General features: G+C 36.9%; 1 protein-coding gene across 11 annotated transcripts in view; it reads right to left on the bottom strand.

Annotated features, from left to right (window-relative positions):
• The window catches only part of SLC4A10 (solute carrier family 4 member 10), a 161,673-nt gene that overhangs the window by 17,293 nt on the left and 128,413 nt on the right, over positions 1-15,967 (bottom strand). For all 11 annotated transcript variants that reach the window (XM_088059264.1, XM_088059262.1, XM_088059263.1 and 8 more), the window contains 4 exons: positions 5,102-5,207; positions 2,302-2,463; positions 1,944-2,057; positions 1,269-1,430 (listed from right to left, as the gene is read on the bottom strand). In XM_088059264.1, the coding sequence (XP_087915390.1) occupies positions 1,269-1,430; positions 1,944-2,057; positions 2,302-2,463; positions 5,102-5,207 (544 nt within the window). The remainder of the gene's footprint in view (positions 1-1,268; positions 1,431-1,943; positions 2,058-2,301; positions 2,464-5,101; positions 5,208-15,967) is intronic.

The following is a 15,967-nucleotide window of genomic DNA, read 5'->3' as shown; positions in this document are numbered from 1 at the left end:
ACCTTCCCTCACTCCCCAAAAGTGCTTATGAGTCTTATCTCCAAGACACATCTTGACAAACTCAGAGATGTGTCAAACACAGATATTAGTTACAGGCACAATGCACTCAAAGAAAGAGTTTAATTCTAAATCCTAACAGAGACACCTTTTTTTACCTTCTGACACATTTATGAGGAATGTATCTGCTAATGCATACAGAATCCGAGAGCATTTCCTCACATTCATACATGATCTGAGGAACCTGACATATGGGAAGAAAAGGAAGCATAGCAACAGGTGATGCTACACCAGACCCCAGCAAAACTAAAACGCAGCAAGACAAGGGGGCAGCCAGGAGGACCATCTGACTCCCAGATGCCAGTGCTGAAAAAACACATTCCAAAGCTTGGCAGCAAATTCCTGCATCTGTCAAGTTAACCACATGCAATGCTATGGATTGACATGAAGAGCCAGGCTGACAAAGAGGGCAAAAAAAGAACATATCAAATGTCACAATCATCCAAGAAGAGGCAATGCAAAGTGAAGGTTGCAAATGCATTTGCTAAAGCAACTTGGGATTGGATTGCTGCTTATTAAAAGTATGTCAAAAAAAAGCCTAAGCTTGCTGCATATACATGTACAGAAACCTGCTGCTAGATTTTGCCCAACAGTTTTTCAGAGGGGTGATGTCCCTTTTTCTCTCTCCATCTGCAGGCAACTAAAGTGTTGAAGAACAGAGCAGGAAGTTGTCCTATGTTGTTTTAAGAACCCATTGTGCCTCTAAGGCTCAGTTTTATTCTTCTCCCTTCTTTGCCATAGGAAGGGCATTACGAAAAAGGATGGGTAGAACCACAGAAAAGGACGAAGAGAGGGAAAAAAAAAATCTTATATTACAAAATAACCCCTAGGCAGTCTTTAGAAATCCAATCCAGTAGAACAACCCTGTCAGTGCCTAAGGAGGTAACTAATATTGTGGTATTTAAGGAGATTATTAACTTGAAGGCATTTTTTTCTTTAAGTGAATGAATCCTACTTCTACTAAAGAACAGAAAGTAGCACTTTCTTAATTCAGAATCTGCATTCCAAATGACATTCATAAAGTCTTCTGTAAGGCAGTGGATCACTGACACAGGACACAGGTACTACACAGACCAACAAAGGAAAAAAGCATAAAAAATTAAAGAGGTTACATATAATATATAACAAACTAGCATACTCAAGTAGATTGATGCACATTACATAATCTGAAGCAGAAAACAACAGTGAAAGTATAAATTTTGACTGAATACCTTTAGTTTGTGTTCTTTTCTATTGATAATGACAGCTGTGATCTGCTGGTCCATAAAGATTAGGATAGTACAAAGCAGGGCTGGAATTACAGCAGCTATCACTGTCCACCAAGGATTAGGCCCCAAAGGAGTAATGAACCAGCCACGATCATCTCTGGTGGGCTATAAGAACAGTCATGCATGGCCAGTCAGAACTGTATGGATTATTTACATTTCAATTTCACAAGAATACACACAAAATGTTATTAGGATATGACTTCCTTTAAAACCAGCCTATGTAGAGCACTAAAAATCATCCTAAACTTCCTCTGATGCCAAACCAAGAAATTATACATAATAAAATCATCTAGATTATTACAGACTTGGTTGCACTAGATTCAGGAAAGCCAAAATTCGGAGGAAGCCCCAGAACATTACAGGAGTATATGATCTGGGTGATTTGAACCTTGTTAATCTCTGCAGAGATAACGTCAGGAAGCATGAAGGGGCCTGATGGGAAACGTTCACTTACATGATTCATAAATCAGAGCAGTTGCATAACACCTTGTGAGCTCAAAAAAATTTAAAATAGCATCACTATTGCCTGATGATGATGATGATAATAAAAAACTATAAACCCATCATAGTGGATTACTTTGCAAAATGATAATGCAGCTCAATTTGGTGACAACTTACCTTAAAAGCATTTGGAACCTGAAGTTTTGGTGATGGAATTCCAATGGCATAGTCAATTAAAACCATGGACAAAATAGTGAGAAAGACAGCAAAATCGCTGACAACAGAGCGTACCTACAATTATTGAGAGAAATGATAATTTTAACTAAAATATTCAGGTATGATTTAAGATTTTTCTTCAGTGTTTTAGTATAGTTTACAGCTTTAGCTTACTGCTAAAACCATGCTCATTCTGATACAAGTTTCTAACAGAGGAAAGATGCACTGTCTACTTCACCAGCAGTTAACTGACAATGCAGACAGAATTCATACTCAGACATGACTAATGACAACTTTTAATTGAAATATTGGCACACACCTTTGTTGGGAAGTATCGGCTGGTTTTGAACTGCTTCAGTGTGGACGAGAGCGTTACTGTAGAAAAGAACAAGATGACAGACCAGAAGAGGACATCTGGAACATAAGGGCCATGATGTCCACAGGCTCGTCCAACAAACTCACCATGAAACTTTTTACATTCCTATCAGGGAGAGAAAAAATAATATTGTTCTAAAAATTACCCACTAACACTAACATATTCTTTCCAATTTCTTTCCTAAATTACAAGCAATTTGTATTACTAGAAACAGTAAAACAATGTTTAGATATTTATTCTTTTAAGACTTATAACTCTTTATGTGTGTATCTAGTCTGCATGAAAAATTCTTAAAGGAATCTCTTTTTGCCATATTAAATGATGAAGTCACTGAGACATATCATAAATAAAGTCATTAAGAGAAAAACTGTGTTTTTTCAAACTCAGCAAGCATACTGACTTATTTTCTGTGTACAAATACAGATTTACACTTACTAACACTCTCCAAGTGTGGAAAGCAAAGTTCAAAAGGCACAAAGAGAAAGGCTGCTCCTGGTGCATTCCCAAGAACTGCTTTTTTGTTTTCACTTCACAGACCCAGCAAATGAAGAAAATGCTATTTAGGATGTGTGGCATTGGCCTAAAAGGAGTCAAATACATTTAATACCACACGGGGGCAGCACATCCTGCAGATTGTCTTTCTCGTAAAAAAAGATCTGATAAAATGCCGGAAAACCCAAAATCTTTAACATCAATTATATTTAATATAATTTATTATCAATATGCAGATGCAGTAGAAAGCATTTCCAGTACTTCTACACCACTATCCTTACTTGTCTAAAATCATAGAGTAGCTCTAGAATTGTGAGCTACCAGCTCTGGACTTACAAGCCTTTCCTTCTCGTTCCCAATACCTCCACACTTATTAAGAAAAACGAAATACAGCACCCAGAATCAGGGATTCCAGGCAGAAATATCCTTCCAGATCAGGATTTTTTTGTATTAAATCAAGCGTGTCATTGGCTCATCAGATTCACTGCACAATACCACGTTATGGGACACTTCTGCTTTGAAAAAAGATTGTCTTGGGAAAAAACACACTTTCTATTTGATGACTGTGAGACAGAAAAGCACAAAGCTTTTTATACTGGTATAACAGTAAACTTCGGATGAAGTTCATCATATGCCTCCTGAGGAGGATTTTGATGGTGACAAAAATCCTCTTCACACTTGTCCAAAATCCTCTCCATACTTGGTCCAAAATCCTTTGCTCACACTCAGTTTGTCTAGATAGCAAAAAATAATCATTGGGTTTTAAGAGGGAATGAGAATTCAGATCTTCAGAAACAGAAACATTTCAAATAGACACAAGAAATATATGAAGATATGAGCAGTAAAAGAGACATAATGGGGTGAGTCTGACCAAATATTTACAGACAGCAATGTCTAATCTCTTAGTTCAGTTCTCTAGAACAGAAGTTTCTTGGTGATGCTTGCAAGAAATAAAAACACCAAAGTACAAAAAATTCAGTTATTTCTTTGGCAGCTACAGGGACTCATGGGAAATGTTGGTCAGTTATACTGCTACCTATGTAAACTCAAGTTTTGGTAACAAGCTTTCACAGAAGTTTTTAAGGGATTTATATAATGCAGCCAGTCTTATACATTTATAGTTAAAACAAAATCTGTTATTTTAAATCTCCTCAGCTGCAAATGTACTCTGAAAAACACTGTCAGAGATCTGAGAAAGTGAGAGGAGGAGTCTGCCCCTGCACAGATGCTCTTAGAGTGTGCTGCAATTTTGAGAATATTCATTCTGGACTGCTGGAATCCCTCAGGCCAGCAGTTCTCAACTTTCTTTCTGCTGTTGCCACACCAACAGAATTGAGGAGCAGTCCCTGCTCAGAGCAAGGCGTGGAAGCAAGAAAGAGCAGCCATGGAAGACAGCTTAACATGAGCTCTTCTGTATTCCTGCTTTCGAAAAAAAAGAGCAGTATCTTCTGGAGACAGTCCACTGGATTGGTTTTTAAGTGTTCAGTTTGATTATGTCTATGATTTGGTTAATTCAGTTATCTCTTTGGGCTGGTGTCTCTTGCACTCAATTCTCTTTGTGTAATGAAATGATCCATTGGAGAGAAAAAGTGGTGGCCCAATCTCAACACAACACTTTAACCAAGTTGTAAATGTCACTTGGAAGAAGGCAAACTTGAATTATATAAATCCTTTAAATATAGAAAATTCTACTGTAAAGAAACTTGCTACACATTCACGCAAGCCCCGCTGAACTGCAGCTTTATCCCCTTCCTTCCCTGAGAAAAAATGACAGAACTTATGAAAGAAAAAACTGGGCACTGAAGAGAAAATATTACAAAATTTCTCCCCATCCCCTTTTTATGTAGCCTGAACTACTGCAGGAGTGTTTTAGAGGAAATAAATGCTTCTGACTCTTTCTACACAAGGGAACTTTGGTTTTGCCATCTGGCAGAATTTAGGACAAATTCATTGTCATTTGACATGTTTGACTTAATCTCAGCCAAGCTCCCAGTGTGTCAAGAAGGTTCCAAAGCAGGGCACAAAATGCACACACTTGCTTTAATGTGTAGTATCAGAGGCTGAAAAAAGCTTACAAAAGGAGGTAATGGTATAAAGTCCATGTTAATTTTTGTTAAGTATATTTCATTACTTGTTTGAAGAAATAGGAGCCAAAAAAAAAATTGTATTTCTTTAATATATTTGTTGCAGTAAGATGGACAAAATTATTTATGCCTATGCCTTAATTTATTAAGTTCCAAAATTTACTTACTGACACAGTTAGGTTCCCCCATGGCACATCAGATGCAGATATATTGTAGTCTTGCCAGTATTGTAAGGTTTTATTGCTAGGATGTTCTGGTTCCACACAATTGCATCTGAAAAGAAATTTTTTTTCTTTAAGAATTAAAGTTATCTCAGATATTAATCCAAATTATCAATTTTATGATACATTGAAATTATGCTGTATATTACCAGATAATTTTAATTCAAATGAGTTCAGTAAATGCATGCTTTGAAGCAGTTTTTAGTTCAGTAGCTAGTGGTATTGCTAGAGTATCACTTGCTGTGAGGTGCGTATGCATATATAGTACGTAACATGACATATTCAAACCACTGATCTCAGTAAGTTTTACCCCCTGTTTCCTTCCTTGCCTATTGATACTTCTGAGCACAATTTAATACTGAGAATATGTCGTTCCTGTTCCACCCTCTTACAGCTAGCACTTCTCTATGTGGACATTAGATGCTATGTACAGTTCCAGGCTGATCCATTTCTCAAATAACAAACTCTCTGTAACCTCTTTCTTTCCCAGACAGAGAAGAGCCTTTGCATGCAAAACTGCCCAACTGCCCAGTCAACTGGCAGGGCTCTGAGTGTCAGGATCACCAGAACCAAAGGCTCTCTGAACTCTGTGTCCCTTGTTTTCCCTTTCCCCACAGCTGCCGTAAAAGCACACTTTTCATTTTAAATTGTGGATTTTAACATGCAAAATGTGATGAGGCAGTGTAGGAGGACAATACTGCAAATAGGTAATTTAAAATCAAAATTAAGTCTTTTAAGCCTCTGAAGCAACTGTGGGAGGCTTTTTCTTTGACAAAGCCTTCAAAACATCCAGGATACTCTGTAGGATCCAAGATGTCAAGTGTGCTTTGCAATACACTTTAAATTAATCCTACTTTAATAATCTACAGCACCATCTAGCCTGCTAGTATTTTAATGTGTTTATGATGACTTTAAATAAATCGTGTACTCTCTGATAAAGTTTTCAGGAGTAGCTGGGGACAGGATAACATCTGACTATCGTGTGCAGAGCTACTGAGCATAAATTGCATTACAGCTGTAGCAGAGTATCAGTTTATTCACTTACCTACGCCATCTATTTTCTATGTGGCTGTTTATTTCCACAAAATGACAATAATCATCTAGATTTGCATGATTTTCTGTACAAAAAATTCTACCATCTACATTGTGAGGACACAGCACTCATGTTCTATTTCAATTACAATACTATACATGTGACAACAGCTGCATTTAATACATAGATAGGAAAAGATGCAGCTTGTCTTTGTGCAATTCCTTGCTTTTATTTTAAATGCAGCTATTTACAAAAGAAAGATATACCCTTACAGCCCATGAACAAAAAGAAAAGCCAAAAGTCCTTGACTGGATCTTTGGAACATATTTAATATACCTTGGATCAGGCTCTAAGTGCAGAATGAACGCAAGTTCAATGCGTAGTTCATGTTATAAAATAACACAACAAAGCACATCACTACTAGTGAGCTACAGTAGCAGAATAAAGCTAACGAACAGTATGGCTACATCAGGTATCACAAGGAGGTATTGGATGCTCATGCAACAATGCAGAGGTGGCTGTGTCGGGTTACTGCTGTTTTCTGTGAGCACAGCAGCTCCTTGGCCCCCGCTGTCCATCGCCGATCGCAGACCGGCCAGACACCGGGCCAGGACCCGCCGGGGTTTGGTTACAGCGCGCCAAGGCAGCCCAGGCTGCTCACTCAGGCACCTCCTCGCTAGAAGGGAAGACTCTGCCTGTCGCCAGCACTACATGGTACAGCTACACTTGCTGCCAGCTGCAAAATTACATTTAAAGGTTAGAGGAGCCAAAATTTCTATTTCCTCAGAAATGTGACAGTTGAAGCTATAGTTTAATACAGCTCAGGTAAATCATCCTCAGGCAAGTTCACTGTTTATCTCTACAGTGGTATCACTTTCCTCCCACACAGCATTCCAGCCTGGTCTTTACCAAGTTTCACAGGCATTTAGCAATGGCAGACTGATCATCAGCAAATAAGTGACTTGCACGAACTACACCCACACAGACCAAAATGGCCCTGCACAGCGCTTTTGTCACTCAATGGAAGCAGAACTAGGCACTAGCTGTAGAGATCAAATCCTGTTTCCACTCAAAGACCATTCAATGATCTCAGTGTTTTGATATATACAACATTACATTGCTTTCAATATTCTATGTGTTTTGGCAACACTGACATTTTGATGTGAGATTGTCTCATGGTATTACTGTCTTCCAGCATCCCACTAATTGCTTAACATTATAGAACTGTGAGATAGTAAAACACTCCCTGTCCATCCCAGAAAACACAAATGAAGTTACCATTCAGTGCCAAAACAAAAACATTATCTACCAAAATGTGTCATTTCATAACAGATGTAATTGCTTCAATGATAACTATTTCCCAACATAACTGACCTGCAAGGAGAATCTCACATTAATGGAATAATGCTTCCTACTTCAATCTTTTTAACATTTTAGTCTCTTTCACTGCCATTTTCACTTTCAGTAGTTTAGCCAGAAAAGTAAAATACGCTGAATAGCTAACACTAACACATCCTTCTATTTTCTTGGTATTACTCAGAAGGCTGGAATAAGCAAAAAATTATTTTTTCTTAGGGGTTCAAATGCTCTTACATTCTTGTGAAATTGTTTAAAGTCTTGAGCGCTTGCCCATGACAAGGGATCCATGTGGAGTTTATGCTATTACCAAATGAGTAATAGACTATAGAAACACCTGTATTTTCTAAGCAATATATTCAGCTTTAAATACAGTACCAACTCAGCAATGTACTCTTGTGCCTTTGAGTGGTAAGTCAGAAATCATCTTCCTGATGTTAAAAGATTCAGAAGAATTATTTTGTTTCCCTTTCATCGTGGCTAGAATACAGGAAGGGAAGAATCTGACACTGGTTGTGGTAGCAAAAGCATAGGTGTCACAGGGAGGGGGGAGGCAATCTTTGCTGCCAATCTCAACACATCCATTTCATCACACTGATGACAGAAGTAATTCATTATTCATCGTTACAATTTTGGATACTGCAAGACATTCTGAACTCCTGGTAGCAATTCAGCTGTTTAAGTATGGGTGACTGTACACTCCATGGTATCTGTGACATCCATGATGAGTTGGCACATATGAGAGGATCTTCATTAACTCATACCTTTGTTTTCAAAGCAGCTGGAGGCTGAGAGATCTAAAATGGCACTAGATACCCAGACACAGGTCCCTACCTGTATTTAAAATGTCTGTATCTTGCAGCTAGATAGATATCAGTGGAGCTTGCTTTCTTTTATGGTATTTAAAAATCTAATACAACCTCATAAATAGCAGATTATACATCTGAGGTAGATAAATAAACCATTTCAGACAAGATGGTCTTCAGACAACTCAGAACTGTTGTAAGATTAGAACTTACTAATGAGATGAATAAAAGAGTAACAACCTGAACCTGCTAGCTAGAAACAATAACCAGACCAAGGAGTCTTTATTGCCTATACACCTTCTGAAGTGTTCAAGAAATCTCTGGCAAATCAGAACATAGGTAGATTAGAAATAATAAATTTTAGGAGTGCATGACAAATTGGTATCCCCTGGAGCCTGCACCTCTCTCTCTTTTATAGGAGGATCAAAATTTCAGCTAAATCTTCAGCACCAGCTCACCTGTAACAGTATTCTACTTCCCTTCTTGGTCCTCCAAACTTCCCACAATTTCTTACCTGTCTTAGGTTTTGGTTCACAAGTCTCAATTTCTTTTACTTCATTAATTAGAGGCAGCCATCCTAACTTCACTGCATGCAACATCTACAACTTGTCCTGTTTTCAGAGAACAGAGCTAGGATTTGACAGCAGCAGCTTCAGGAAATCTCAGACAACTAGCAGTGTTCTTCATCCACAAAAGGAACAGTTCTTACTATCCTTAACAGCACCAAAAAGACTGTCTGTATGATCCATCTTTCTTTGGACTATGGGAAAGGGAACACTGGTTAGCAAATTAAAAATCTGTCACTTTATAAGTCAAGTTGGGAAATATTTTCCCCCTCCTTTTTAGATTAGCAATAAAACATAAATATCATGGCTGCTCAACAACTAGTCAGGTGAAAGGTTCTGTACTAAAGCCACTTTCTATGGTTTTATGGACTGTAATTTTCTGTTAACTGCAAAACAAGAAACTTATTACCTACATTTATTTGTTCAATTCAAATTAACCTCAGTCTAGTCCTTACAATATCCACCACTTACCCCTTGTTCTTCAGGTTGCTTCTTCACCATTTTCTTCTCTACTCTGTCATGTACACTCTGCTCCCCACACAGACTTTAACGCAGCATGGTGCCAGTCCAGCTTCAAAAATGAGCCTCGGACAGTGTTTTTGTGTGTAAACACCCTTAAATGGTGCAGCTCCCTTTGAGAGCCCCATTCATCCTTTGGCAGTTGCCATTTTTCAGCGGGCTGTTTTCAAGACTAGGAGGAATTTACTATTGACAATTATATACAATTCAAAAGACACTGGTTTGGATCTCTTATTTTTCCAGCATTTACATATTGCAAGCTACACCTATTTATACTAGGTAAGGATATGATCTATAAAAGATGCAACTGCAGCTTCTTCCTGATTAGTCAATATACCATTCTCCCTTCATAGAAGGGAAAAATGCCTTTCTGGCTCACTTAAGATAGCCTGAGAATGAGATTTGCTCAATATGAATATTTATAATACTTAAAAAACTACAGGCAAGTATGACAAATAAGTTGCAAAATGTGCTTGTTTAAAAAATATGTCTCACTGAATATCAGAGCACATATTTGGTAGTATGAGTAGGAAGGTTTTCCCCTAGCACAGAGGATGCTCTGAGCACTGATCACATAACAGACAGAGGAAGATGACGGTATGAAATAGAAGATAACATCACTAGGTTTGTTTTCAAAGTAAGGTATATGTGTAGGTATTCTTTACGTTGCATTTACAAGGCTGAAGTATATTAACAGCAGAATGCTATGCATTCATTATATTATTCATTATTATTCATTAGGTTTTATCCAAATACACCATTTTCTTGTGAATTATGGGCATTCAGAGAATCCTGCTGTTTGTCTAACAACCTCTGTGGGAAGAGGACAACAACAGTATCATAAAATGATATCTTCCCATACCTACAATACCTGTATATCCCTGGCATGATATTTACCATATTCCTTCTCATCCCAACTTTTATAGCAACTAAATCAAAGTCTCAATGGAGAAAAGACTGGAAACAAAATAATTAATAGTGATGGAAAATGGACTTGTCAGTTAAGTTCTATTCTCAGTATCATGAAACCCTTTCACAGCACAGCTGTCATGGCAAGGCAAGATTTTTTTCTTCATTTATTTATGAGATCTGCCATCCTGAATTACGGCCATTAAGTTATGTGGCTTGTCTCTGACAGTCACGAACATCACTAGGCATCTACATATATTCTCTGAGGTTATAAGTCTGTATAGTTTAGTTGGTTAAGTTCAGGAGGAAAACAGAAAAGCTTATTAAAGCACCTAAACAATGCACTCAGCAGCACAATGGTTTCACAGAGAAGAAAAGATAAATCTGAGAAGGGGAACTGATGTTAGACTGAAGAAATCTCAAAGAATCAGTTTCCTTTGGATAGCACATCAGGAGGAGAATGGTGTTTTGTCAAGGGGAAAAGTCTAGAAAACACATTTACAATCAGAGTGGAACTTTGTCAACCTTGAAGGTTTGGTTTTATTAGCTATCTGGTATCTAGTATGCAGTCCATGCATTCACAGCAGCACTGTGGTATGTAACTGCCACACACAGAAGTTCCTGTGCAGAAAAGCAATGTAACTCTTTTTTTGGTGGGTGTTTTCTTTTTTGGGGGATGGGGGTGGTGGGGTGGTGGTGGAAATACTGACAATTCACCTGAAAGCTTTCACTGTGAAATATTTCTAGGATGTCACTTTACCCTGCTTCCAAAGTTAAGACACATACACTTGAGAAGAGGTTCAGTATAGTGCTGGTACAGAAATAATTACTGCAATACATTACAGTATGCATTAATACACATAAAGGTACTGCAACAAAACCACCCATGGATTTTACGTAAGGCTTCCTAGATTTTGAAGGCACTGTGTAGATCAGCTCTCAACTACAAACTGAATGTTGTAGAGAATTGAGTAACAAGGAGATCCATTTCCAAAGTGGAGGGGACGAGTAGTAGGAAAGAATAAAAAGGGGGCACCTTCTGGGTTCAAATGAAGGAGAGAGAGAGACAAACAAGTCAGTTGTGTTGGACAGGCATGGAGAAGTCTTGGAAAAAATAAAGAAAAAGAAAGCCTGGATTCCAAGATTTGTCAAGAAGCAAAAGGGAACCAGCGGTTAAACTCAGTGATGGTACTTGCACGGTCCTGGGAAGATGAGGGATTTTCTTGGGGAAGGACACACAGAATATGGCACAGTTACTTAACAGTAGGAAAAAAAAATATAAAGGGGGACATAAAATCTATATTAATATCTAACTTCAAAGAAATCATTACAGGAATTGGAATTCAATCACATGCCTGGGACCATAATGAGCAATACTGTGTGCTCATCATCACTGACTTATCATTCCACCTGCAGCTTAAGGGACACACAATATAAATTAAGGATGCAAATTTGCATCCAATAATTATGTATTTAGATTAACTTATATAGATAATGGAGGATTTAAAACTTGCTTGTGCAAACAGTGGTATGCACAAAACTAATCTTCACAATGCCTTCTAGAAGCAATGGTTTCTATAGCTGAAATGATACTGAGATTGACATGATCTTGGCTCCCTAATTACATCAGAGTGGGATTTTCTACTCCTAATGCTTAAGTGCATGTCAATACCAAGACAGATTGCAATATGCATATTACTATGCCAAGAAATCACTTTAAAATTATTCAATGTAATCTGTTAATAATTGAGTAACTTCTGGTAAAGAATTATTAAAACAACATGAATTCATCACTTTGAAAAAAGAATTAATAAAAATCAAAAAGGTATATGAAATTCCTTTATATACCAAAAAAGGTATGTAAACATCTAATCAACTTCACCCTGAGAAATAACTGAACTTCTGTATTCTAAGATAACGATCTTAAAATTCTTGTATTTTATAGAATACTGGATTGCTTTCTAAATCACATTCCTTTCATTCACAATGCTTATTCTGTTATCCTTTTAAAAACAGTGGGTTTTATCTGCTCCAATATGGGTTTCTCTTTTCCTAGCAAAAAAAAAAAAAAAATCTAATATTTAACATACAAATTAAAACTGATGGGCATCAGTGTTCCAGACAGGTTTCACTAACTGGAAATATATTTGCTACCAGGGTAGGAAAAAAACAGGAGGAGGAGAGTGCAGAAATAAGAGAGTTGCTATGCCAACCTACAAATGCTAATGGCATGACAAATACAAAAAGGTCACATAAAAAAAAATAGAAAAGATCTGATCAAGAAGTATTTGTACTTAATTTAATAAACAATGTAGCTACTCTATTCAAATTTCTTCAAAACAATGGAGTTTAAAAATAAAAAATACAGCACAGTACCACACTGAAAGTCAGGTTTCCTTTGTCCTTCCTTTATCACTTAAATGTCTTATTCTTCATCATCCATATAAAAAATATGGTGTTTTAGGAAAAAGTTACATGTGAATGGTGTATGGATTTTCCTGCAAGTAGCTCATGTAAAGATCAGGGTAATATTTAAATACAGAGTAAAAATAAAATTTAAATAAGAGTAAAAAGTGCATCATGTCTAATTTTATAATAATTAGATCATGGAACAAGATATTTTTGTATTTTTGAGGTAGAATTCTATAAAAAACTCAAAACCTATCTTCTACTTAAAACAGTAAAATGCTAAATATAATTTTTAAGAAATATTTTAGGAGGACTTCCAGTTGATTTTCAAATATTTGGGTGTGCTTGATTAAAAACTAAAAAATAAAAATAAAAGTCACAACTGTTCTGAATGTTTTTCCTCTAGTCTTCTAAGGTGTACTATGGCAGATACTAGTAATGACTCCTGTACTCTCAAATAAAAAAGATGCATGCAGTGGAGTCTTTCACATCAAATCCCTGCAAAAGAGACTATTTGTAATAGAATTCAAGCCCACCAAAAATACAGAATGGGTTTTCTTTCTTACTTGAAATACAGTTTCAATCTGGTTGAAATACCAACCATTTAAGATTACTACTTTATTTTTCTTTCTAGTACTCCAAAGAGAGCACTAATAGAATGTCAATGACTTTTCCTGGGTCAAACTCATCTCTTCACCAGGGCAAAGGAACAGTACCGGCATGTAAACAGGCTACCTGTGGACATCAGAACATCCTCTGAAAGCCCATGGGAGAAAAGAGGATAGCTGGGCCATACTATACACTGAAAATTTCAAATATATTCAGTGTTCTGAACAATTTATCATCAACTTTTGAAGTGGGCAACAGAAAAGACAGAAATTTTACAGTATAACCTGAGTTTTCTAGCATAGAATTGCAGATCCAAGATAAAGTTTTACATAAGCTTTGTTTTAGAATTCAAAGAGAAATGAGTTGCTCAACCTTTTGAAGATCACCCATGGCTAATTAAAGACCTGCCAAAGCTTTACTAACAATTAAAAACTGGTCTTTAAAATCCCCAAAGAGGAAAATGCAAACAGCTGTTTTAATTAGCAAAACAGCAGATACTAATTAGCTTCTGTAACAGAGTATGCTGGTTCTTTAAGGACAGGACCAGTTTCAGTCCAAGTTTGTTACAAGTAGAAGGACTGGAATCAGATGTTGCAGGAAAATTGAATTCCTTGTGAAATCAATATTTCCCAACTTTACAGAAAAAGTACACAAAAGAGAGATTTTTATTTTGAGTAAACTCTTATGCTTATCCATCTTTTAATTTCTTATCTTTCTGGAACTGAGTTGTGTACAGACATTTGAACAGGGACTGAGAGTACTCGAAATGTCTTGTGATGACCTTACAGGGATGGTAAGTGTGACATCTCATCTTCTGGGCAAAAGGCCATTGTATCTGGACAGAGTAAGACTAAGATGTGCACCTTTGCACAGAAAGCCCATGGAGTTCAGGTTGCATCACATCTGCTGTGACAATACTGGGCAGCTGATTCAGGCAGCTGATGTAGAGTAGTTGCAACTAAGCATATCTTTCAATTCTCACAATCTTTTGGGAGTAGTTCTGCGTAACTAAGAGATCTCAGATGAAAGAGAAAGGAATGGCGAGAACAGGAGAGGCTGGAATTAGCCCTTTGCTGTGTTCAGAGCAGATCCTTGGATAGCAGCAGATAAACTCTTCTTACAAGATAATCAGCATACATTGATTGTCAGTACACTGCCATTTCTAAAAATCAGTTTCAAATTTAAAAAGATGTAAGTCCCATCCCATAAGAGCTATATGTCAACAGCTAAGCATTTTGCTATTAGTGGGGCTATGGACATGATTGATAATAAACAGGAACATGCTGAAAGTAGAAAATAAAGCATAAGTGCCAAATGTGAGGTGTAATACAAGAGTTTAAAAAGCAATCTATTTGTACTATCTACTCAGAGTGAAATAACTGACAACATAGGTACAAAATAATAAACTCAAATAACTACAAAAACACTCTATCAAATAAGTTTCATATCAGTGATACCAATAATTTTGATACAAGTGTTTGAAAACACCAGGCTGTGGTGAAATCTTTCTTTCAAACATCTGGAAGACACTTATTTTTCAGGAGTTATGTTTGAAAAATCTAGAACTGTTGTGCTGGTATTCTACCACTGTCAGCCAGGGCAGATCAACAGGTGTAACTGGAGGATGACAAAGCCTGCTCTTTTACTGTTCTGTGTGCTCTGCATGTTTCACACTCATTGCTCAGTTACCAAGAGCAGGCAGCACTTTTCAAAGCGCCACCCTTCAAAAACCTTTATTTGTTAACACAAGGATTATAATGAGAAAACATTCTCACAAAATATAGACATAACTATGACTGTACCCCTACAAGAAGGACTGTTAAATTCATTTATCTGAAATCTCTGGCAATATTATGGGATTCAGCTAACCACAAATACATCTACCCAGGAACCCATGTACCTACTTGTGTTTATGCTTTCCATTACAGATTTTAATATCAGCTTCACGTGATAAATGTTTTCTAAATAATTTTTTGTCTTGATACAGCATTTCAACATCTGATTTTCAAAATGATAGGAGGACATCATGTTCTCTTTTCCTTTGAGACAACTACTTTGAAGTGTAAAGGAAATGAAAAAAATCCATGAAGACTGTGTTATATGAAGGTCTTCAGAGTAAAATACCTACTTTGTAGAAGGTGAATAAAGTTAAATAAGAGGATATAACCTCAACTGTGTGTGTGGTCTATTCTTGATGTCTGTTGCTTTCTCTTCAAATTAATATTCCTTTGTCTATCAATTAAGCTATTAGAGAGGAATAATAATATTTTCAGCATGATGGGAGTATGTCACAGCAGAACTATAGTTTCTCTAATTTAACTTGTTCTGTGTATTAAGGTGTATAATGTACATTCAGATTCAGGATTTGCTAACTATTTTTCTAGTGATAATATACACAAAGCTCAAATGTTTTCTCTGTTGCTGTGTTCTGTTTTTCCCAGCTTAAAATGCAAATGAGACATTTGGTTGAGACACTCCTGTTTTTCCAGTGAACAGAAGATGTGGCACTGTTCAAGCACTGTTGCTTTAGGGCCCCACCCAGCTCATACAGAGGGTTCAAATGGGTTCAGTGAAATAATAAAGACATTTCTGGAGAGGGATTTTC

This window comes from Pseudopodoces humilis, chromosome 8, assembly GCF_049639895.1.
Source record: "Pseudopodoces humilis isolate 2021_Gansu_Grassland_sample_001 chromosome 8, ASM4963989v1, whole genome shotgun sequence".
In the NCBI taxonomy this organism is placed as follows: Eukaryota; Metazoa; Chordata; class Aves; order Passeriformes; family Paridae; genus Pseudopodoces; species Pseudopodoces humilis.
This window is presented reverse-complemented; position numbering and strand designations above follow the sequence as displayed.